Raw genomic sequence first — 24,687 nt, forward strand, 5'->3', positions numbered from 1 at the left:
CACAAACAAACATACACACAAAATTCATGTATGTTTGTGTTTGTTTGTGTGTCTATCGACCTGCCAGCACTTTCATTCGGTAAGTCACATCATCTTTGTTTGGATAGGTTGGATAGCAATGTGCAGCTGTTTGCTGATGATGCTATGGTATACGGGAAGGTATCGTCGTTGAGTGACTGTAGGAGGATACAAGATGACTTGGACAGGATTTGTGATTGGTGTAAAGAATGGTAGCTAACTCTAAATGTAGATGAATGTAAATTAATATAATAGAAGGAAACATTCCACGTGGGAAAAATTATATATAAAAACAAAGATGAGGTGACTTACCGAACAAAAGCGCTGGCAGGTCGATAGACACACAAATAAACACGAACATACACACAAAATTCAAGCTTTCACAACAAACTGTTGCCTCATCAGGAAAGAGGGAAGGAGGGAAGGAGAGGGGAAGACGAAAGGAAGTGTGTTTTAAGGGAGAGGGTAAGGAGTCATTCCAATCCCGGGAGCGGAAAGACTTACCTTAGGGGGAAAAAAGGACAGGTATACACTCGCACACACGCACATATCCATCTACACATACAGACACAAGCAGACATATTTAAAGACCAAATATGTCTGCTTGTGTCTGTATGTGTAGATGGATATGTGCGTGTGTGCGAGTGTATACCTGTCCTTTTTCCCCCTAAGGTAAGTCTTTCCGCTCCCGGGATTGGAATGACTCCTTACCCTCTCCCTTAAAACACACTTCCTTTCGTCTTCCCCTCTCCTTCCCTCTTTCCTGATGAGGCAACAGTTTGTTGCGAAAGCTTGAATTTTGTGTGTATGTTCGTGTTTGTTTGTGTGTCTATCGACCTGCCAGCGCTTTTGTTCGGTAAGTCACCTCATCTTTGTTTTGAATGTAAATTAATGCGGATGAATAGGAAAAAGAATCCCGTAATGTTTGGATACTCTATTAGTAGTGTAGCGCCTGACACAGTCCTGTCGATTAAATATTTGGGAGTAACATTGCAGAGCGATATGAAGTGGGACAAGCATGTAATGGCAGTTGTGGGGAAAGCAGATAGTCGTCTTCCGTTCATTGGTAGAATTTTGGCAAGATGTGGTTCATCTGTAAAGGAGTCCGCCCCCCGGTAGCTGAGTGGTCAGCGCGACAGACTGTCATTCCTAAGGACCCGGGTTCGATTCCCGGCTGGGTCGGAGATTTTCTCCGCTCAGGGACTGGGTGTTGTGTTGTCCTAATCATCATCATTTCATCCCCATGTTGTGAAAGCTTGAATTTTGTGTGTATGTTCGTGTTTGTTTGTGTGTCTATCGACCTGCCAGCGCTTTTGTTCGGTAAGTCACCTCATCTTTGTTTTGAATGTAAATTAATGCGGATGAATAGGAAAAAGAATCCCGTAATGTTTGGATACTCTATTAGTAGTGTAGCGCCTGACACAGTCCTGTCGATTAAATATTTGGGAGTAACATTGCAGAGCGATATGAAGTGGGACAAGCATGTAATGGCAGTTGTGGGGAAGGCAGATAGTCGTCTTCTGTTCATTGGTAGAATTTTGGCAAGATGTGGTTCATCTGTAAAGGAGTCCGCCCCCCCGGTAGCTGAGTGGTCAGCGCGACAGACTGTCATTCCTAAGGGCCCGGGTTCGATTCCCGGCTGGGTCGGAGATTTTCTCCGCTCAGGGACTGGGTGTTGTGTTGTCCTAATCATCATCATTTCATCCCCATCGACGCGCAAGTCGCCGAAGTGGCGTCAAATCGAAAGACCTGCACCAGGCGAACGGTCTACCCAACGGGAGGCCCTAGCCACACGATATTTCATCTGTAAGGGAGACCGCTTATAAAGCACTAATACGACCTATTCTTGAGTGCTGCTCAAGCGTTTGGGATCCCTATCAGGTCGGATTGAGGAAGGACTTAGAAGCAATTCAGAGGCGGGCTGCTAGATTTGTTACTGGCAGGTTTGATCATCACGCGAGTGTTACGGGAATGCTTCAGGAACTCGGGTGGGAGTCTCTAGAGGAAAGGAGGCATTCTTTTCGTGAATCGCAACTGAGGAAATTTAGAGAACCAGCATTTGAGGCTGACAGCAGTTCAATTTTACTGCTGCCAACTTATATTCAGCGGAAAGACCACAAAGATAAGATAAGAGAGATTAGGGCTCATACCCTCTGCCATGCACCGTATGGTGGATTGCGGAGTATGTATGTAGATGTAGATGTGTTTACTGGCTTCTGACCATTTTATCAGCCATATTCTAATTTATTTTACTCTTATCTCACAGGACACAGCACCATGTTTCTCAAATTTTGACAATGGTAATTTTCTCGAACATTTGTATGCACAGCATTCTACATACATAACACCATATTTTGTCAGTCAAATGTTTCATTTTTTCTTGCTAGTCCGGTTTTGCTAAATTGGGGTCATGCCATTTATATGAGAGGTTGTAATTTTCTTGTAGGCCAATTTGATGATTCCTTGTATAAGGTGGAATGTGTCATTGGAAGATCAATAAAATAAAAAAAACTCCAGTTTTGCAACAATGACTGTTTGTTCTTGCAATTTGGAGTCTTGTTAGTCGAATTTATGCAACAAGGGCCAACAATAAATGCAGCTGCTTACTGCACTGCCATGACTAAACTTTGACGTACAATACAGAGTAATCGACGTCGCCTTCTGATGCATGGAGTTTTGTTGTTGCTTGACAGTGTTGGATCCCATTGTGCCATTAGTGCCCAAAATCTTTTCAGATTTTTTGATGGGAACAGACTGTCAGCTGGCCGGAGTGGCCGAGCAGTTCTGGCGCTACAGTTTGGAACCGCGCAACCGCAGGTTCGAATCCTGCCTCGGGCATGGATGTGTGTGATGTCCTTAGGTTGGTTAGGTTTAAGTAGTTCTAAGTTCTAGGGGACTGATGACCTCAGAAGTTAAGTCCCATAGTGCTCAGAGCCATTTGAACCATTTGAACAGACTGTCCACCAACCATACGGTCCAGACTTTGTGCCAAGCGGTTTTCACTCATTCACTGCCTAAAGAAGTTTCTACATGGCAAGTGCTTTGCAAAAGGTGATAATGGGAAAAAGAAGTTAAAGACAAGTTACCTTGACAGGCAGCAGACATCTATGATTTAAGGTACAAAAGCTTATGGAGTGTTATGTCAAATGTTTAAACAAACATGGAAACTATGTACAAAAATAGAGAAACATGTACGAAATTAAATAAAAACAGTTTTCGGAAAAAATCTGTGATGCTGTATGTTTTATAAGAAATTGCTCCTTACTTTCCAAATAACTGTCATAACTTTTACTTACCTTGATCACACAACATTCCTCCCCATCCGGGTTCACAGTTGCACTCCCACGGACGGCGACAGGATCCGTGGACACAGCCAGGGTACGGGTGGCACTGGTCACACCTGTCACCCATCCAGCCAGTCTTACACCTGGGAAGGAGATGGGCTTGAATTAGAGGGTGAGCTGGGCTAGTGTTTGGCACCAGACATGGCTCGACGGCACTCTTCAGATTAGGTAAAACATAGCAAGGTGGAATAATCCTACTTGATTTGGCACCACTCCCAACATAAATACTATTTTTTCTTTCCTTATTTCTTTTGTGTACCTGATATCCACTCCCCACCCAACCTACACAACATTCTGGTCCATTCCTATACCACTACCACTCCCTTCTCCTTGTCACAGGGGTCATATCCCTGTGGAAGATCCATGTGCAAAACCTGCTTGGTTCACCCACTGAGTACAGCCTAACACAGCCATATCACAGGTTTATCCTGTCCCCACCTGTGAAAACAGCTACAACACAGTTCAGCTCTGCATCAATTTCTGCTAAGCATTTTGCGTCGGCATGACCACCGACTGGCTGTCCACCAGAATGAATGGTTAATGTCAAACTGTGGCTCCACCGGTGGTGGAGTACGCTGCTGAGCCCATCATGCTTGAGTTTGGCAGCTGCTTCACAACCTATGCCATCTGAGTTCTGCCCTGCACCAGCATTTCTAAGCTATGTAGCAAGGAGTTACCCTTGCAACACGTCCGTCATTGCTGTAACCTTCCTGGCTTCAATCGGTGCTAACACCTACACTCATACCTTCTGCCCTGTAGTCTCTCCTGCCACTGTGTCATTATCATCACAGACTTCATCGACTTCAGTACCTGTATGTTGCATTCTATCTTGCAGTGTAAGGGGGAACTGAGGAGGAAGAGAGCAAATGCATGCATGTATACAAAGGTGAGCTGCAAAGTAACACCTCCAAATTTTTTATGTGAAAACTCATAAAGCCTACTAAATAAAACAAACATTACTAACAATATATATATTCATTCTTCATGTCTACATATTTGTAGCCCTGTGCTCCTGTAGTACGTAACCTGCCAATGTGTAATATAACAATGTTCATGTGTGAGCAACACTGTGCTGTAATAGAATTTTGAATTGGAAGAGTTTGTCTACACACGGAGCACTCTCTCCTTCAGCAATTTGATTGCTTCTTCAGTTAAAACTTCCGGGCTGAGAGGCCGTGGTCGGTGTATAAAATTTCCACCTGATTGCTTGTTGTAAATATGTTTGTAAGCCTTCTAATACTATTTTTATTAACTTCTTTGCTTGGTCCAGTTGGCTACATCCATTCTCTCAAGTATCTGAACTTGTTCTCCTTGATTATTAGGTGTGCTGTACTCCACCCCCTGTCACATTCATCACTTTTATCTTTCCATGTGATATTTTCAGGCCTGTTTTCTGAACTGTCTCATGTAGCTTTTGCTGCATCATATTTTCCTGGTCTTCTGTTCCTCTTAGCATCACTGTATCATCTATGAATACATTCAGATTGTCCTTTTTGGAACTCAGTTTTATGCTTCTTGTTCTCACCATTCCCAGATTATTTTTCTAAAAGATAGCACTGGCTAGAACCTGTTGACCTGTCTCACTCCCATCTCTATCTCAAAAGTTTCTGATACTTCCTCATGGAAGGTTACTTTAGGTTTTTGTAAGGGTCTTCTCAATCAGTTCTTTGACTTTGTAATCTGTGTTGCATTCCTCTAATTCTCTCGTATTTTACTTAAATAATTTTGTTTCTCTTTCAGGAAATAGGAAAGAATTTCAGGTTACTTCTTTAACCTACTGTCAGTATTTGAAAATCTGTTAAAGAGTGAAATGACAGGTGTTCTTTCTCCCCCTTATCATCACATATAAAATATTTTGTTCCCTAATTATATTTTATGAATTTACACACCATTCTAATAATTACTTTCACTGATTGTGTAAGAATTTTTTGTTGATGAACTAGTGTTAGTAAAAAAAAGAGCACTTACAATCTGAGGTACTGATTCATGTTTTCTTTCTTGTGTTGCATCTTACCTGCATTCTCCAGGTTTTCTGCAATAGCCTCTCTCCTTATGGCAGGTCTCAGCACAGATGGCTGCGAGAACAATATTTACTTAGTAAATCATGTAAAGCTGCTATTATGTCAAAGTAGCAAAGTTATGGTCATTCATTATGCTGTTTATCTAACACAATTAAAGGATCTGTTATTGTGTAAATGTTTCCAACATTCATCAGCTTATAACTTTTAAACCAATTTACAATAGCAACTATGAAGGAAGTGCACAAAATGTTACTGTATACTCAGTGTACCATGTGAGTGGTTACTCACAAAGAACAGACGTGAGACCAGATGTGACTGCTTGTTGTAAATGTGTTGTACAAGCTTGTAGACCTATTCCATTTTCCTAATCCCATTTATATTTTTATTAAGTTTGAAATATTGGCTGACTACATAAAAAGTAATGCTAATTACAGGAGTTCAGCAGTAATAACTAATTTTTACATTCTTATACAGTATTCAGCACTTCATATTAAACATTATGGTCAGGCGATCTTGTCAGTTAGATCCTGTACACTCTATTATCACAGAATTCTTAATAAACCTAGTCATGCATTTTGCGTAGGCACTGGACTGTTTCTTATTTATATGTTGTATATTATAGGCCTTACTTTCTATCCTAAGACGGACCACGTATTCTATGTAGAAATATACTTCTCCATTGACACTATGTTGAATTGTAATCATCAATAAACCTCCTCATGCCCTTTTCTGTAAAGAAGTGAACTCCAATGTGTCAAAGTGTAAAATAGCTTCAAACATCTGATTACTTTACAAATGAGTTAATGTCTTAAATATTTGACATTAAACAGGCAAGTAAGTAATTTTCAAAAAGATCTGAAATCATGTTTAAAGTTTGTTGGTAGTAAGTGCTCCAGATAGGCATAGTCTGGCTGATCTGCACTCAGTTTTAAGCAAAAGCTATTTTCTCACAAGTCTCAATGTTTATTACGTGATGTATCATGAACTGTGTGTTGTGCAATGACTTAATTTTGTACATACGTTCACTGGTATATGTAGATACTGTTAGCACTATGTGTTGCGAATAGAGTAGGTCATAGAGACGTAATAAATTAAAGTATCATGGTTGATGCATGGACAGCGAAAATTTCATAAGCAATAAACATTTTTCCTTTCATTATTTTGTGTGTGCGTGGGGGGGGGGGGCGGCGGCGGGGGGGGGGGGGGGGGGGGAGCATCAGCAAGAAAAAGTTTCATAAGCACGAATTCATGTGTAAAGTATTCTCAGATGCTGAGGGTGAATATGGTCTGGGTGTTTTGTGCTCCGTGAGTTACACTGCCCCAAGTCATACGCACAGTTTCTACCTGCAACACTTGTCTTACTGTGATAAATTTTTCGCATAAGATTACACCTCTGAATGAGCAGATTATGGCAGTGTTTTAAACATTTAAATTTGCTCAAAAATTAAATGAAATGCTAAAAATCAAATTTTTCTTGCCACTGAAAGCCATTAGGTTGGTAACATGCAACTGGGACTTTGCACCATGAACCAGGTTACCCATTTAGTAATACAGAAGCTACAGTGAGAAATGAAGTGGAACATTATTATTACTTCTACTATCAGTATTGCTACTGCTACTACCGCTACTGAGGTGTGTGCAACTCACGCGTCTGGCACAGCAGACCGGTCCACCCCGCGTGGCAGCGGCACTCCAGTGGGCGCGTGCAGGTGCCGTGCTGGCAGCCGGGCAGCGGCTGGCACTCGTGGCATGTCTCGCCCGCCCAGCCGAGCCGACACCGGCACTCGCCCGGCGCCTCACAGTAGCCCCGGGTCGCGTGGCAGTCCTTCCGGCAGATTGCTGCGGGACACCGATACAACAGCATTACATTAACTGCAGTACAAAACTGCGCACACACACACAAACTGCGGTCTCATGCACATTTGTAACTCATAGAAATATACATTTAGGACAGGGTGGGTGTCGGGGAGAAAGACAGGAGAGAGAAAGAAAGAGAGACAGAGAGAAAGAAGAGACAGAGAGAGAGAGAGAGAGAGAGAGAGGGGGGGGGAGAGGGGGGGGAGGGGGAGTGGGGGGAGAGTGGAGTGGGCAGGGATGGTACATTCTGCAGATCTTAAAGGAAAAAAAAAAAAAAAAAAAAGCAAAGGATAATGCATGCATTCTCACATTGATTGATGATAATGACAGTCATACAGATGACAGTAATATAGATGATGGATAAATTCTGCAAGCTCATTGATGAATAAACATTATATTACATTGGTGTCTGTATATGTGCAGATGGATATGTGTGTGTGTGCAAGTGTATACCAGTCCTTTTTTCCCCCTAAGGTAAGTCTTTCCGTTCCCGGGATTGGAATGACGCCTTACCCTCTCCCTTAAAACCCACATCCTTTTGTCTTTTCCTCTCCTTCCCTCTTTTCCGATGAAGCAACCTTGGGTTGCGAAAGCTTGAAATTTGTGTGTGTGTTTGTGTAGTTTTTATTGTCTCTATCAACATACCAAAGCTTTTGTTTGGTAAGTTACAGCATCTTTGTTTTCATATATATTTTTCCCACGTGGAATGTTTCCCTCTATTATATTTATATTACATTCACTCACACGAAATCAGTGGTGATGAATTGAATGAACTGCAACATTATGATATTATTTAAGTGAACTAGACCCAGCAAATGTTAAACTCCAGTGCAATGAATAAGTTAAGAGTAATGGAAATTATGCTGACCAGGGCCAACCCTGGATCCTATACTTATCAGTGATTAATACCCCAGTCTGCCAAAAAATTTTCATTTGTCAAGACATACAAGGTGGTTTCCATAAGTACCGAGAACAAATTTATGTAAAAAAACATTTATTGAACACTCGCATACAATTAGTCGAAATATTTCGAAATAGCTCTCTCCCGTATTGATAGAGTTCTGGAAGTGGTTTTCCTGGCCCTAGAGGGCATCCTGGAAGGCCTCCTCTTGGATCTCCTTTAGAGCCTGTGTAACGTGAGTCTGTACATTTTCGATAGTGTACCTCTGTTCCCTTTAAGGCCCACTTATTAGCAAGGAAACAAAAATAAGGGGGAGCCAGTCAGGGCTGTAGAGAAGATGGGGAAGCAGAAGGGTGTGGGTTCTAGCCAGAAATTAACTGGCAGCAAAGATGCTATGGGTTGATGTACTGTCATTATCCAATTTCCACTCATCCTTGATGTCACTTCGGCTGCAGACAACCCTCCTTTTCAGTCTTTTAAGCATTTTCAGTAGAGAACTACATTCATAGCAGTCCTGGTAGGTAGGAATTCAGGTGAATAATGCCTCCGGAGTCAAAGAAGCCAATGAGCATGGTTTTCATACTGGACTTGCTCATGCATGGGATGCAGCAATGCTGGAATGTGCCACTCCTCAGAAGTTTTTGTCCCCAAGTCATATTCATAAATCCATGGTTCATCACCAGTGAAAGCTAAGTTTAAAAAAATTAGTATCTTTTTAACACACTTCCAAGAGTTCTTAGCACCAAAACACTCACATATCATTTGGTCAAGGTTTTTGAGTCCAATTTGGTTCGTATATTTTTCATGTTCAAGTCTTCAGCTAGAATGAGATAAACTGATATTTGGCCTTGTTTAGAGTTTCTGCTATCCATTAAAGGCTTTACAGTCAGTCAGAATTCAAAGTCATACACATATGTCACATTTCTGTGGATTCAGAAGATTGATGGATCTTCACTGCAAGGTTCATTAGTGAAGTCCTCTTTATCCTCAATGAATCACTTGTGCCATCAAAGAACTTGTCAATTTGTCAAGAAATCACTCCCAACAGCCTGTTGAATTAATGGAAATGTTTCACTGGCAGACTTCTTAAGTTTATAGTAAAACTTGATCATGTAACATTGCTTCACAGAATGATCCATTGTGCCATGTTATGTCACTTCACAATGGGGTTCACAAGAATCCTCATCCCGACCCTCAAGTAGGAGGTGATGGATATTGAGTGCATTTTGAAGTTAACAATTTCCCCTACTTAACCCAGCAGGTTAGAACGTGTTGTGGTGTATTGTTGTCAGGAAAAATTTGGTCGCATTACTTATGGATCCCTCCTTGTAAAGTCCGCTACAGGTTCAGAATTTCTCAACAGTTTTTACTGATAAGATTTCATCTCATTGCATCTTCATTTACTACATCTCCACTGACTCCAATCATTTCAGTTCAGTGAATTCAATTCAGCTGTGTTACACACATGTAGCGACAGTCCATTCGTGCAGTGTTGCTATTCTGTTCCACATACCCAGGGAGAGAACTTCCATTTTAGTGTTCAGAGATCGTAGGAGGAAAACATCACTGGCAATGGAAGTTTAAATCAGGTTTACAGGTGTGATCAAACCAGTAACAACTGTAACAGTTAAGGCCATTGTCTGTGGTAAATAGGTCAGGTCTGCTTTCTGGTGTGTCATAAATTTTCATTAAACATGGCATATTCCATGCAGTAGGGAATGGTTGTGAGCAGAACATAGGCCAGTGTAGTGATGGTGGTGAGAACAGTTGTTGAAAGAGGCATTATGGGTCCATATTATGTGAGCCTATTTGCGGTCCATTAAAGATGAACTACATCCCACATGAGAGATGCATATGATGTTCTGTATACCTGTGACTTGAGATAAAAATTGATCCCAAAGACAAATTGTAAGATATTTTTTGTAAGAATTGCAGGATTTCAGGAGAGGCATACACTAGTCACTATGCACTTTTTTAAAGACAGATTCAGGAACTGAAGGAGAGAATCCCAACACAGGCTACAAAGAGGAAACTGTCATTATTCTCCTGTTGTTGGTAACTGATGAATCATTAATAATCATGTATGTCTACAAAATTCAGTTAATAGAGTTATATCTATTTGGCAACTTGTGTCAAAAGTATGTGCATATGCTCAGATATGGAGAAACATGTGGTAAAATGACACATCACATCAAAAACGCCAATCTCTATCAGGTTAGGCTCATGTCAAGATGCGATGTAATAATGTGCAAACACTCTTCTTTTCTTACAAATAACATAAAAAAGTAATGTGCAAGTAATTTGGTGCAAGTGTACAGAACAGGAGGCACGATGATAAAACATGTTTAGATGAATACACTAGATTACTGTCAAACCTTACAAAAAAGATCCAGAGAGCCCTACACGTGTAGTAAATTCAGTGTAGGCATCTCCAACAGCTTCACTCCTTTTGAGGCCACTGATGAAAGTAATTTTACAATTCAACAATTTCTGAAGTATTTTGATATAAATATAGGGATGGATTGCAAATCTCACCATAAAGGAAGCACTCAACAGCAAAGGGTCACATTTAATTGTAGACTACTAGCAGTCTGTGATTACATGTTCAATGACTCCTCTGTGTGGTGAGAAGCAATTTACCCTAACATTCATATTGATATTTCATCTTGAATTTTCTACCGTTAGAAGTATTTTGGTGGTATAGATCATAAGGTATAAGCTAGTACTAGAAAGAAAAGGCATAAGAAAATCAAAGTGGTATTGCTATTAGAAGCAGTCATGTGAGGGGAATGTCAGTACTTGTGAAGGGCTCAGTGGGAGATGATTAACAGGTACTGTAATTGGTATTTTTAAACCGAGTGCAGACTACAAGAATGTTGCTTGTGATTTACACCCTTTGGAGAAATACTGTAAAAATAAGCTCATGAAATTATAGTTCAGTGGTGCAGATAATGGTTTGGACTGCAACCTCAATTATGCAATTAATTGTGGACATTAGACGCTTTGCTGAGAATGTTCTTCACATTAATGTGAATATTTTGTCACTCTTTGAGTGGTATATTAACCCCTGATCAAGCATGTTCTGAAAAATCGGTCAGGAGATTGCATTTACATGTGTATGTGACTGACATACAACCTCTCACTCCATTGTTATCATATATGGGGTAGTCAATGCATGAAAGCTTATGCTTGGAGACTACTTATACAGCTAATAGAAAGAAGCATCTGATTTGACACCTGACCAAAGTATTAATAATCCTATTTTAGTCATTCCCAATTTTTAAACGAGACACTATTTAGTATAAATTCTTCTGAAAAAAGTTTGATAAATAAATAATAAACCATAGTTTGTATCTCAGTATCTACTTTCATTCCATTATTATCACAAATCATATAGTTTTTGAGAGGATTCCTGAATGAATAAATAAATATTGAAGTATATACGGAAGTACTTTACTGTCATACAAAAATGTCATTATTTTTCGGTAACGAGAGTAACAAAACTCCTTTGCTACCATATATTTGTTAAAGACTGTATCATCTCACCCCATTTCCAATCTAAGGTAAATATTTTTAAATGCCTCCAAATTACAAGCGAATTCTGACATACTGATTTATTTTTTCCTTACTACTCCTCAATTTTGATATCCATGTCCAGATCTACATCAATATTCTATAAACCCCAGTGAAATGTATGGCAGTTGGCACATCACATTCTTCACTTTATTAGGGCTTCTTCCCATTCCATCCACATATGGGCTGTGAAAATGGTGTTTACTTAATTACCTCTGTAAATCCTATAAATCTGATCTTTGCAATCCCTGTGGGAGCAAAATGTAGTAGGTTTCAGAACATTACTAGACTCCTCACTTACAGAGGTTGATGGTGTGTTCCTAACTTCAGGAGGACATTCAAAACCCATCCCAAACTGTTGTTTAGTGAACAAAATTTGAGCTTACAGAGTGTTGGACAAGATTCATGACTGGGTTCAAAATGTCATTGCAGATAACACGTTGTTCCAAAAGGAACAAAATCAAGAGATGAAAAGATAATTTCAGGGCTACCCCAAGGAAGTGTGAGATGTCTGTTACTGTTTACAATGTATAAAAATGATGTACTAGAAAATGTCAGAAGCTCTTTGAGACTGCTCAGACGATGTGTTTGTCTGTAAGAAAGCACCAATGCCAACAGGCAGTATCAATTTGCAGAAGATTGATGAATGGTGCAGGCTCTGGTAGTTGACTCTGAATTTAAATAAAGATGAGATACTGTGCACACATAGGAAAAGAAATCCACTGTAGTACAACTACACTATTGATGATAAATTGCTGGAAACAGTATCTACTGCAAAATATCTAGGAGTAATTAGAGTGACCTTAATGACCAAATAAAGCAAACTGTAGGAAAAACTGATGCCACATTGAGATTCAAAGGAAGACTCTTAAGAAAATGTAAGTCATCCATGAAGGACATGGATTACAAGGCACTTTTCACCAATTCTTAAGTACTGTTTATCAATATGGGATCCTTACCAAGTAGGACTGGTAGAATAAACCGAGAAGATATAATGAAGAGTGGTGAGTTTCATAATGAAATCATTTAGTTGGGATGAGAGCATTACAGAGATGCTCATAAAACTCCAGTGACAGACATTACAAGAGGGGCATTCTGAATCATGGAGAGGTTTACTATTGAACAACATATTACTTCCTCTCACATACATCTCATGAGATGACCCTGATGATAGAACTCGAGAAATTGGTGCTATAACAGAGGTTCCCCAACAATCATTCATCTCATACATCATTTGCCAGTGTAACAGGGAAGGGATGATCAATTAGTAATACCAGAAGTACTCTCTGCCACAACCATTAAGTGGCTTTTGGAGTAAGAAGTAATGCTGGTATAGACTACTCTTCAAACTTTGTACATGTTCATTGGTGGGTAAGTTTGTGTTTTTCTTCAAGCACTTGCCAGTTATTGCAGCATCTCTGTGAAGGTCTTGCACTGGTCAAACAAACCTGTGAAATTCATGCTGCCCTTCTCTGTATGTGTTCAATATCCTCTGTTATTCCGATTTGGTACAGGTCCCACACATTTGAGCAATATCCTGGAATGCATTCCATGAGTGTTTTGCTAAACTGATTGCACTTTCCCAGTTTCCTACCAATAAATCAAAATCTGGCACTCGCTTTACCTATGACTGAAGTTATGAGATCATTCCATTTCAGATCCATAAACAAATTGTTACTCCCAGGTAATCACAAGAGTTTAGTGATTCCAGTTGTGACTCACTGATGGGCTTAGGAAACTATATCTTCTTTATTTTGTGAAGTACACAATTTTATATTACCGAATTCTTAAAGCAAGTTGACAATCATTGCACCACTTTGAAATCTTATCAAGATCTGACTAAATATTTGTCCACCTTTTCCAGCATAACTTCATTATAAATAACAGCATAATCCGTGAAAAGCTAGAGGTTACTATTAATATTGTCTGCTAGGTCAGTAACATAAACACAGCAACATACACACACACACACACACACACACACACACACACACACACACACACACGAGTGTGTGTGTGTGTGTGTGTGTGTGTGTGTGTGTGTGTGTGTGTGTGAGTGTGTGTATATACACTCCTGGAAATTGAAATAAGAACACCGTGAATTCATTGTCCCAGGAAGGGGAAACTTTATTGACACATTCCTGGGGTCAGATACATCACATGATCACACTGACAGAACCACAGGCACATAGACACAGGCAACAGAGCATGCACAATGTCGGCACTAGTACAGTGTATATCCACCTTTCGCAGCAATGCAGGCTGCTATTCTCCCATGGAGACGATTGTAGAGATGCTGGATGTAGTCCTGTGGAACGGCTTGCCATGCCATTTCCACCTGGTGCCTCAGTTGGACCAGCGTTCGTGCTGGACGTGCAGACCCCGTGAGACGGCGCTTCATCCAGTCCCAAACATGCTCAATGGGGGACAGATCCGGAGATCTTGCTGGCCAGGGTAGTTGACTTACACCTTCTAGAGCACGTTGGGTGGCACGGGATACATGCGGACGTGCATTGTCCTGTTGGAACAGCAAGTTCCCTTGCCGGTCTAGGAATGGTAGAACAATGGGTTCGATGACGGTTTGAATGTACCGTGCACTATTCAGTGTCCCCTCGACGATCACCAGTGGTGTACGGCCAGTGTAGGAGATCGCTCCCCACACCATGATGCCGGGTGTTGGCCCTGTGTGCCTCGGTCGTATGCAGTCCTGATTGTGGCGCTCACCTGCACGGCGCCAAACACGCATACGACCATCATTGGCACCAAGGCAGAAGCGACTCTCATTGCTGAAGACGGCACGTCTCCATTCGTCCCTCCATTCACGCCTGTCGCGACACCACTGGAGGCGGGCTGCACGATGTTGGGGCGTGAGCGGAAGACAGCCTAACGGTGTGCGGGACCGTAGCCCAGCTTCATGGAGACGGTTGCGAATGGTCCTCGCCGATACCCCAGGAGCAACAGTGTCCCTAATTTGCTGGGAAGTGGCGGTGCGGTCCCCTACGGCGCTGCGTAGGATCCTACGGTCTTGGCGTGAATCCGTGCGTCGCTGCGGTCCGGTCCCAGGTCGACAGGCACGTGCACCTTCCGCCGACCACTGGTGACAACATCGATGTACTGTGGAGACCTCACGCCCCACGTGTTGAGCAATTCGGCGGTACGTCTACCCGGCCTCCCGCATACCCACTATACGCCCTCGGTCAAAGTCCGTCAGCTGCACATACGGTTCACGTCCACGCTGTCGCGGCATGCTACCAGTGTTAAAGGCTGCGATGGAGCTCCGTATACCACGGCAAACTGGCTGACACTGACGGCGGCGGTGCACAAATGCTGCGCAGCTAGCGCCATTCGACGGCCAACACCGCGGTTCCTGGTGTGTCCGCTGTGCCGTGCGTGTGATCATTGCTTGTACAGCCCTCTCGCAGTGTCCGGAGCAAGTATGGTGGGTCTGACACACCGGTGTCAATGTGTTCTTTTTTCCATTTCCAGGAGTGTATATGAAAAAGGGGAAAAGGGGGGCAGGTGGATTTGTTCCTGTAAAACTCTGGAATGCCTTGAGCAATTTCAGCCAAACTTGGTAATCACATGTGGTACAGTGTGGAAAAAATACTACTATTGGGGTAAAACATCCATGGCATCTTTAGGTGTTGCATGCATGTGTGGAGATGCAACAGAAATCAAAATCAGAAAGTATAGTATGAAATCCACAGTCTTCAGCAGGCTGAATGGTCATAGTCATTACCATATTTAACTGCTATGTATGTTGCCTGTTCAAGAGCAGTTTCACCCAAGAATTTATTTATTCATGTTCCCGGAAGAGAAATTAAAAGTATTTTATGTATAATGAAGATTTGTATTGAATTTAGATTAGAATGAGTTTGTAAAAGATTATATTTTATAATTTGCACCTGCATTTGTACTTTTAAAAGGGTGTGAATAAACTATATTTGTTTTACACTATAGATATATTACATTCCTTTGACTATCTAACATTAGAATGGGATGAACAAGTAACTTCAGTAGGCAGGGCAGTCAGCTAATGCGAGTCATCATATTTGCCTGAATGTAATGTCAGTGAGTCACAGCTGAAATTGGGAACTCATACAATTACTTTGGTGTAACACTTCATGAGGGTACAAAATGGAATAATTGGTATAATATTGGGAAATTACACTCAATCTACAAAGAAGATTGCTTAATGATCACTTCCAGAATATTGTTCAAGTGTGTGGGACCTGTACCAAATAGGACTAACAGGGGATATTGAACGTATACAGTGAAAGGCAGCACGAGTGGTCACATGTTTATTTGACCTGTGGGAGAGTGCTACAGAGATGCTGAAAAAACTGAACTGATCGACTCTTGAAGATAAATGTAAACTATCCCAAGAACTACTACTAACAAAATTTCAAGCACCAACTTTAAATGATGATTCTATGAATAGACTACACCCCTTTACATATTGCTCTCATAGGTTATGACAATAAGTTTAGAATAATTACAGCACAAACAGAGGCATTCAAACAATCATTCTTCCTGTGCTCCATATGTAAATGGAATGGAAGAAACCCTAATAATTGGTACAATGGGACTTGCCCTCTGCCATGCCCTTAATGGTTATTGGTAGAGTATGGATGTAGATGTAAAATATAAGCAGTACTTCAAGTTCAACTTGTCAGTGTGACTACAAATTACAATACATTTTTGGATCACAGCAACTTCAGCTGTAGTGCTTCATCCTTTATTTGAAATGGAGCAACAGTATCACTAGGTTTGGGAAATTAACTTAATCACTGTATATGGAGTAACAATGTAACCAACTTAATCGATGATGTTTCATTTTGGTAGTGGCTATTATTATGCTAACTGTTCCATTAATTTACATGACAGGATACGTGCAGTTTTTTCTACAGATCATAATTAAAATTTAGTCTCCACTAGAGAATGGAAGTCACAAGAAAATCAGCAACAAATTTTGGAATGCTGCATGGTTATGAAGCAAATTTCATATTCACCTTTATTCATTATGTGAAAAATATGTGTAACAATGAAGCTGTCAAAAGAACGGTTTGGAGAAATCCAATGTGTGGCATCAGAAAACATTGTAGAATAAGCTGCATTCTGCTGAATCAAGGAACTCATACAGAAAGATGTCAGCTAGGGGATATTCTAAATTTGAATTTAAGGTTCTTTCCTTTATGCAAAATAAAAGTACAGTTGGAATACCTATCTCTCAACAAATAGTCCTGTTAAAACCTTTGAAATTATGAGGACCTGAAACATATCACAGATTGAATTCTATGGGAGTGTCAGCTGTTGTAGGTTTATGCACAGAAGAGACCTCTCTATATGACAAAGTACTATACTAGCACAGAGACTACCATAAGATTTTATTCAAATGCTTGTCAACTCCCAGACGTACATAGTCCCAGCATTTTAGAGGCACTCTTACCCTTTACGTCAGATGTAATGCCAACAAAATGCCCGTTGTTGAGACATAATGAGCAGGAGTGAAAAGTGACATGATGTAGGAAAGTTGTCCCACTCTCCCCATGTTATTGAGAAGCCCAAGGAAAACTTCCCTACGATATCAGTGACTCATTGTCTAGAAAAAGTCAAGGTGAGAACAGAATTAATGATGGACAGGCCAGCTAATGTTCGGAATAACTGAGTGAGCCACACAGTAAGAGAGCTATACTAGTGCTAAATGCCTTCAAAGGTTGTCTTACACCTGAAGCTACATCTGGGTGTTACACCTAGAGGTATGAATTAAAATCTGCAGACATTTTATATAACTGCATACCAGCCATTTAAAGACAGTCCCTGAAAACACTATCCAGACTAGCTTTTAAAAGGAGTCTGTTTGGTCAGTTCATCTATTACAATTAAAAATCCATCAATTAGCAGTGTGTGTTGGTGGATTCTCTCTTCACAGCATACAATAATCAATAATACCACACTCTATCGCTGAAGGGCTCAAGAAGTGCTGCCCTGGAAGGTAGTGAGGACAAGGAGGAGGATGGTGAAAACAGTGACTGTGATAAAACAAAAATGGGTGATGTGACAAAATTTTCTCCACTGACTTTGTGTCTTCTTTCCCCCCCCTCCTCTAGTACCTCAAGCTGCGGAAGTCGAACACACGCCAGAACAAATGGACGTGGTCAGCCCATAGAGGGGTCGGCGTCCGCGGCGGCTATTCCGCGCAGTGGCTCTCGCGCAGTGAGGGTGCCACAGCTATGCCACGTGCAGACAGCAGCCAATAGCCACTCCCTCCGGTTTCATATATAGGGACCCCCTCTGCCCTAGTCCAGTCAGTCTGATACTCACTCTGGATTGCATTTCTATCTCGGCGGTACTGCGTTCTGGTCGTTGCTCGTTGTTGACATTTGTCTGGCTCTGGTTCCCAGTGGATTTGCTGTTGGTGTTTGGTGTTTTGGTTTCTACAAGCCTCCATTGTTTATCTCTTCCTTGTTGTGTCGGTCATAGTCGGTCGTGGTCAGTTGTTGTCGGTTGTCGTTGGACTGTTGCCCGACACGTTCTTGTGTTTACCTGGTGGTGCGTGCTCCACCGCCGGCGGCTTCGCCACCTGGCGGCTCCGATCCGCAGCCCAAGGCATTCCAGCAGTTGGTTTTGGTTACTACAACCCCCCTCAAAATTAAATGTGTGGTTTATATTCAGCCAGTTATTGTATAACTCCAGATGAAGGCCTAATTATCAGAAACACCCTTCTTCATTTTTACAAAAGTGAACTGAAAGGATCATGTAAATCTGGACTCAAATTTAACAATTTTTGTAGTAAATGTACACTGAAGAATAAAAAGGAAAGTGCAAATGTCAAACACTGGCCACTGGGTCTGCCTTCTTACCAAAATAAGTACATTACGAATAACTATAAACATAACACAAACAAATATCTGAGACATTTCTCATGAACTCCATTAAGGAAACAGAAAAGTCTATTTGTGTACTCACGTTCAGAGCAGAAGAGCCCATCCCAGCCTTCCTCACATAGGCATTCAAAGCTGTTGTTGCAGTAGCCATGCTGGCAGCCAAACATTGTTATGCATTTGTTGCACAGCTCACCATAGAAACCTGGAAAATATTCTACTTCATTGCGTGACCAAAGAAACAGGTACGGTGACCCAAGAAGAAAAAAACACACACATTTCTTTCACAGATACATCAAGCCTGTGTTGCAACCCTGCTAGTATCAATTATTGTATGTAAAATACACTCTTATTTTCCATCTGTTACACTAAATATTTATTTTTGTGACCTAGGTTTCAGGTTGTAAAGCACATTGTCTAGCATTGCTCACAAAGATACTGTTGTGCATAATGGTACTAACAAAAATGAGAAATATTATGGTATATAATTTTTACTTTTTGGACTATTTGACTATAACTCAATGAAACACAATTTTCATGCCATATGCCATATGTCTTTATTCTCTGCCAGGCATCTTCAGTGGCAGGTTGTGTGGACGATTTTCTACATATTACACCTCTATTCCATTTTTGGTGCTGTTCCTCTTCTTATAAATGCTACTTGCAGTTTTTCTCCCACATTTCAGAGCACTAGGAACTGAACACTTGTTTTGATGCAATGTTTTGGTTTGCTGTGAAATGTGGGAAAAAAACCGCAAGTGGCGTTTATAAGAGTAACGGCACCAAAAACGGAACAGAAGCATAATATGTAGAAAATCGTCCATGCAACCTGTCATTGAAGATACCTTGCAGAGAATAAAGGTGAAATGTGTATGGCACAAAAATTGTGCTTCATTCAGTTGTAGTCAGATGGTCCAAAAAGTAAAAATTATCAATATACGGTAATGTTACATGCAACTGAAGAAGACAGGACTACAAAAGTGAAAAATGAGAAATAATTTACAACTATGAAAGAAATTAACTGCTAATATTAAATACATAACTTAATACATTGAGAATCACCCGTCAGGTTAGCTGAGGGACTTGGTTGGGCACACCGGCCCCGGATCAAATCTGCCTGGTGGATTAACGATGAGAGTTGGTGTGCTGGTCAGCCTGGATTTAGGTTTTAAGCAGTTTTCCACATCCCACTATGTGAATACTGGGCTGGTCCTCATGTCCCACCTCAGCTTACAGACATTTGCAAAATGTTTGCACTATTTCATGGCTTACACTCGACGCAGACAGCTGGGGTACAGGGTGGTGACAGGAAGGACATCCAGCCACCCTTTGACACTAACATTGCCAAATCAATAGTAACAAGGGTGACCCCAGGTTGAATTGGGACAAAGGTACAAAGCCAATAATGAATACATTGAGAATCAGATAACACTATAATGACGTATTGGGGAATCCCTTGGTAGTAAGGCACAACTTAACTATAGTAGGGCACAACTTGACAAAGATGGATTTTACTTTCTTCATAGTGGGGATTGAACAAAGATCGATCATGCAGTCAGTTCAGTTTAGCAGTATCAAGAAGTGTGAACTAACTGCAGTCTGTCCCTTTGTTCAATATTTTATTCAGGATGGCTCTTGCACTGCCTCTTGATCTCCAGTATTTCAAGCAGTCAGTTTCTGGCCCTTGCATGCAGAGTGTATTGTTTCTGCACCTACTACATGACTAGGTCTGGTTTCCACACAGTGGTGCACAAAGCTGCCAAGTTTCCTGCAGATTTCAGCTTCTGATGTGTTCTTTAAGCCTGGTGCACATTGATCTACCAGTTTTTCTTGCCTGGTATGAACTGCACACTTTGCAAATCATCTTGTAGGTTCCATTTCACTTTTGTTCACTGGGTTGGTTAAATAAATTTCTACCTGTCATCTCTATTATACAGTAGGTCACTCAAAATCTCTTTTTCTTCTGTATATTGCCTATTTTGGTAGACAATTTAGCAACAAATGGTGACACACATCTTCCTCCAGCAGTTGTCAGGGGCACAGTTGGTGGACATACTAGTGTTTTAGCTTGATTTTTTTTACCTTTTTCATTACAGTACCATCAAAAAAAGTGGGCTGAGAACATTTGTTTATAAACCTCTATTGACTTGACTGGGTGTCGTTCTCCAAAATCTGGGGTGGGAAACTAGAACTGATTGTCAACAGATGAACACAAAATTAAAAGCACCATGTCTGTGGGAGGTATGGTGCACTGAGGAAGCTAGAATGCAGAAATCAATGTATGTGTCTTTGCTGCAGATTTTACATTGGTGCTGATGTCAATATAAATATCTAGATAGTTAATGGATGTGGCTTGTTTACCAATACTCATAAGCAAATAAAAAATTAAGAAAGATATAACAAAAACACTTTATCACTTTATTAATTAGCTCATTTCTTAAAAAATGTGGGAATAATTTCTGTATATGATAAAGTCACAATCAAATTTGAATTGTTAGTGCTCTCTCTCTCCCCCTATCTCTCTCTCTCTCTCTCTCTCTCTCTCTCTCTCTCTCTCTCTCTCTGTGTGTGTGTGTGTGTGTGTGTGTGTGTGTGTGTGTGTGTGTGTGTGTGTGTGTGTGTGTGTGTGTGTGTGTGTGCCGGTGGGATGGAGGGGAGGGGGGGATGTGTGGTTATCTCAAACCTTACAATAAAGCACCACAATATAGTAATAATACCAGAATGTTAAGTACTTAACTATAAGCTTGAAAATTTGAGAAAACAGACAGAAGAATAAGGAAATATGAGGCCCTTTGAAAACTTCAGAATTCTGCAAATTAAGAAATAACAATGAAATTCATGAGAACACAGAAAATGTATCAGAAACGATGGAGAAGAAGATTGCTATCTTTGGACATATTTACAGAATTGATGACAACATACTACCCAAAAGAATTTTCAAATATTCTTGGGAAAATGCAACAGTCATTTGGATTAAGGAGGTCATGAAAGGTTTATGAAGAAACAACATAAGAGAAGAAGAATTAATGAAAGAGAAATATTTCAGGAAATTTTTTAAAAGTCGGTCTTCAAGGGATAAAGGGAAAAGAAATACAGTAAAAAAGTGAGGAAATACTAGCACAAAAGGAAGGAACACCAAAGGTGAAGTATTTTAATTGGATCACGACCCCCAGAAGCCCCTAGCGAAGAAAGAAGAGAAAGGTAGTCCATAGTGACACCAAAGGTGATCTGAATGTCTTTTCCAGTCAAAAGTGTCACTGATGGTGAACACATCTCCACTTGGCTTTCTTGGTGTAGTATATACCATACCCTTATGAAGTTTCTTGTCAACAATCAATCATAGTTTGGAAACAGAAGTAGCATCCACAAATATAATACTTGAAGGAGACATGATTTACACCATCCATACCTCAGCCTTAGTGTGGCACAGAACAGAGTGAAAATCAAACAATGGGTAATCCAGGATGGTATGTAACAATACCAGAGAAGGAAAGTTGCTACTCACCATATAGCGGAGATGCTGAGTCGCGATAGGCAGAACAAAAAGATTCACACAATTATAGCTTTCGGCCATTAAGGCCTTTGTCAGCAGTAGACACACATACACACATGCACAGACACACACACTCATGCAAACACCAACTGTGGTTTCAGTTCTCTGAAACTGTAGATGTGTGTGCAAGTTGTGTTTGCGTGAGAGAGTGTGTGTATGTGTGTCTACTGCTGACAAAGACCTTAATGGCCAAAAGCTATAATTGTGTGAATCTTGGATCTTCTTGTTATGGCTATCATGACTCTGCATCTCCGCTATATGATGAGTAGCAACTTTACTTCTCTCACATAGAATAGAGTAAGGTATTCAACCACAAAAATCTTTTTTGCACATGTGTGTTGAAGAGAGGGAAATAAAAAGTGGCTGAACATAGTTAAGTAATAATCGTTTTATGTACATAAAAAAGTCATGTAAGTGATCAGCACATTGCTACAATTTTTCCAGAGGAAATGTACTACAATTGTCGGTCAGACCGATTCCATTTCATAATGAGAGGTCACAATCACAGTCACTGAACATGTAAATTCTAAGTATCTAGCCATGTACAACAAGCCTCACTGGATACAGAAAAATATATAAGCCTGGCTTTTGCAGTTTGAAAATTCTTTTGGGTAGTCTTTTGTCATGAATTCTGCAAATATTCCCAAAAACTAGTAATATTCTCTTCCATACTGTTTCCGATACATTTTCTGTGTTCTGATACATTTCATTGATATTTCTCAATTTCTAAACACACACATGTGCACGCACGCACACACACACACACACACACACACACACACACACACACACACACACAGAGAGAGACAGACAGAGAGAGAGCTTGAGGGGTAGATACATAGAGAGCACTAAAAATTCAAAACTTGAGTATCACACACTTGTAACTTCATCATACACATAAATTATTCCTCAGCTATAAATAAATATGGTAAATAATAATGTTTTTATTATTACTTTTTAATTTTTATTTCCTTGAGGGCACTTTGTGAACAAATGATTTATAGAACAAGGGCAGCCACAGCTAAAGTAACTATACAAAATTGATTGACCATTATTACAGTATGACATAGGTTTTTACGTACAGTTGTTAAAACATTTAAAACACGAAACTGAACAAAAAGTCTAATAGTCTGCAATAACTGAATTTGTTGTAGTCAATTAGAGATTCATACTATTTTTAACTGTTTTCATAACTTCAAAATTGTGCCTTCTGGTGTATAACTGTACAGATATTTTTATAAATTAATACCTTGAAGTTTTCTGAGATATTTTGAAAATACTAATGAATAGATTTAAGCAGAGAATATTAAGCATCTAGTTAGGAAACTGGGTGTGGATTACTTACACCCCACAAAGTGGGAGTCACCAATCAACTCCAACAAATACAGTTATAGTGGGCTACTGGACTTTTCATTCCGTTTTATATTTTACATATTTTTAACACCATATGTAAACACCTGTGTTACTCTGCATGAATGGTCAATCAGTTATGTAGTTGGTGAAACATAAGGCACATCCAGTAATTTTCTAGATATTTATGAGAGACATTATGCTGATTCCTACATTCCAGCTTCCTCAGCACACAGTACCTCCCATAGATGCACTGCTTTTCATTTTATATCTTTCTAATCATAAAGCTAACTTTTTGCCTTTGTTAGTGGGACTGAAATACGTAGAACTGTGTATTTTTGCAGGAGTCTACCACAATTTTTTCTTTAGCAAAGTGCAGATATGCTAACTCCGATTAAGTTACTGCTTGCCTGGCTGCCCTCCACTGCTGCAGCCAGACACCGACCAGACTGGCCCTCCACTAGACTGACTCACCCATCTTGCAGCGACATTCCCCCGGCCGCTTGCAGTAGCCCTGCAGTGGGTCGCAGCCCTTGCGGCAGATGGGCACGTCGCACACGTCGCCCGTCCAGCCTGGCTGGCAGCTCAGCTCCCCAGAGTCACTGCACGTGTAGTGGCTGTGCTCGCTCTGGCTCGCTGGAACCTCGCACGCCTGCCAAACCGACACAGCGATCACTTTTGGTGCACACAGAAAATTCATGAAGTTACACTAGAAGATACAAAGAGAAACCAGATAAGCATCTCAGGGGAAGATGATTTGTGGAACAAAACTTCGACTTTTCCACAACTGCCCCAATATCTCACATATTAGTTCCTTCCTGAGGGAGGAAGGAGTGAAAGGTTGTGAAAGATTAGAATGAAATGGCAGGTCACTCAGTCTTCCCAGTGAGATATAAAGTTGATTTTAAGAACAACCACAACTGAGGATCATATTGATGAGACAGCGAAATCTGCTCCAGTTGTAAATGACATTTTAATAGCACAATTATTTTGGAGAGTGTTGCTCCATCGTTGGGTGCTACGTATCACACAGTACATCAAGTTGGGGGGAGGGGAGAAGGCCAGTTAATAGTCGTACATATAACCCACATATATACAACATAAAGATGTGCCAGAGCTGCCAGAGAAGCAAGTATCAGGTGAGATGTTCCTAGAACTATGGAGACAGGAATCAGTTCTCCCTCAT

The 24,687-nt window shown here is 40.6% G+C and overlaps 1 protein-coding gene across 1 annotated transcript in view; it reads right to left on the minus strand.

Annotated features, from left to right (window-relative positions):
- Nucleotides 1-24,687, minus strand: part of LOC126424646 (delta-like protein 1) — a 98,818-nt gene that overhangs the window by 12,946 nt on the left and 61,185 nt on the right. Inside the window, exons 2-6 of the mRNA XM_050087378.1 lie at nt 23,976-24,153; nt 18,684-18,803; nt 7,031-7,222; nt 5,377-5,437; nt 3,315-3,445 (exon numbers count right to left, since the gene is read on the minus strand). Of these exons, the coding sequence (XP_049943335.1) occupies nt 3,315-3,445; nt 5,377-5,437; nt 7,031-7,222; nt 18,684-18,803; nt 23,976-24,153 (682 nt within the window). The remainder of the gene's footprint in view (nt 1-3,314; nt 3,446-5,376; nt 5,438-7,030; nt 7,223-18,683; nt 18,804-23,975; nt 24,154-24,687) is intronic.

The sequence above is a fragment of the Schistocerca serialis genome, chromosome 10 (assembly GCF_023864345.2).
Source record: "Schistocerca serialis cubense isolate TAMUIC-IGC-003099 chromosome 10, iqSchSeri2.2, whole genome shotgun sequence".
Classification (NCBI taxonomy): domain Eukaryota; kingdom Metazoa; phylum Arthropoda; class Insecta; order Orthoptera; family Acrididae; genus Schistocerca; species Schistocerca serialis.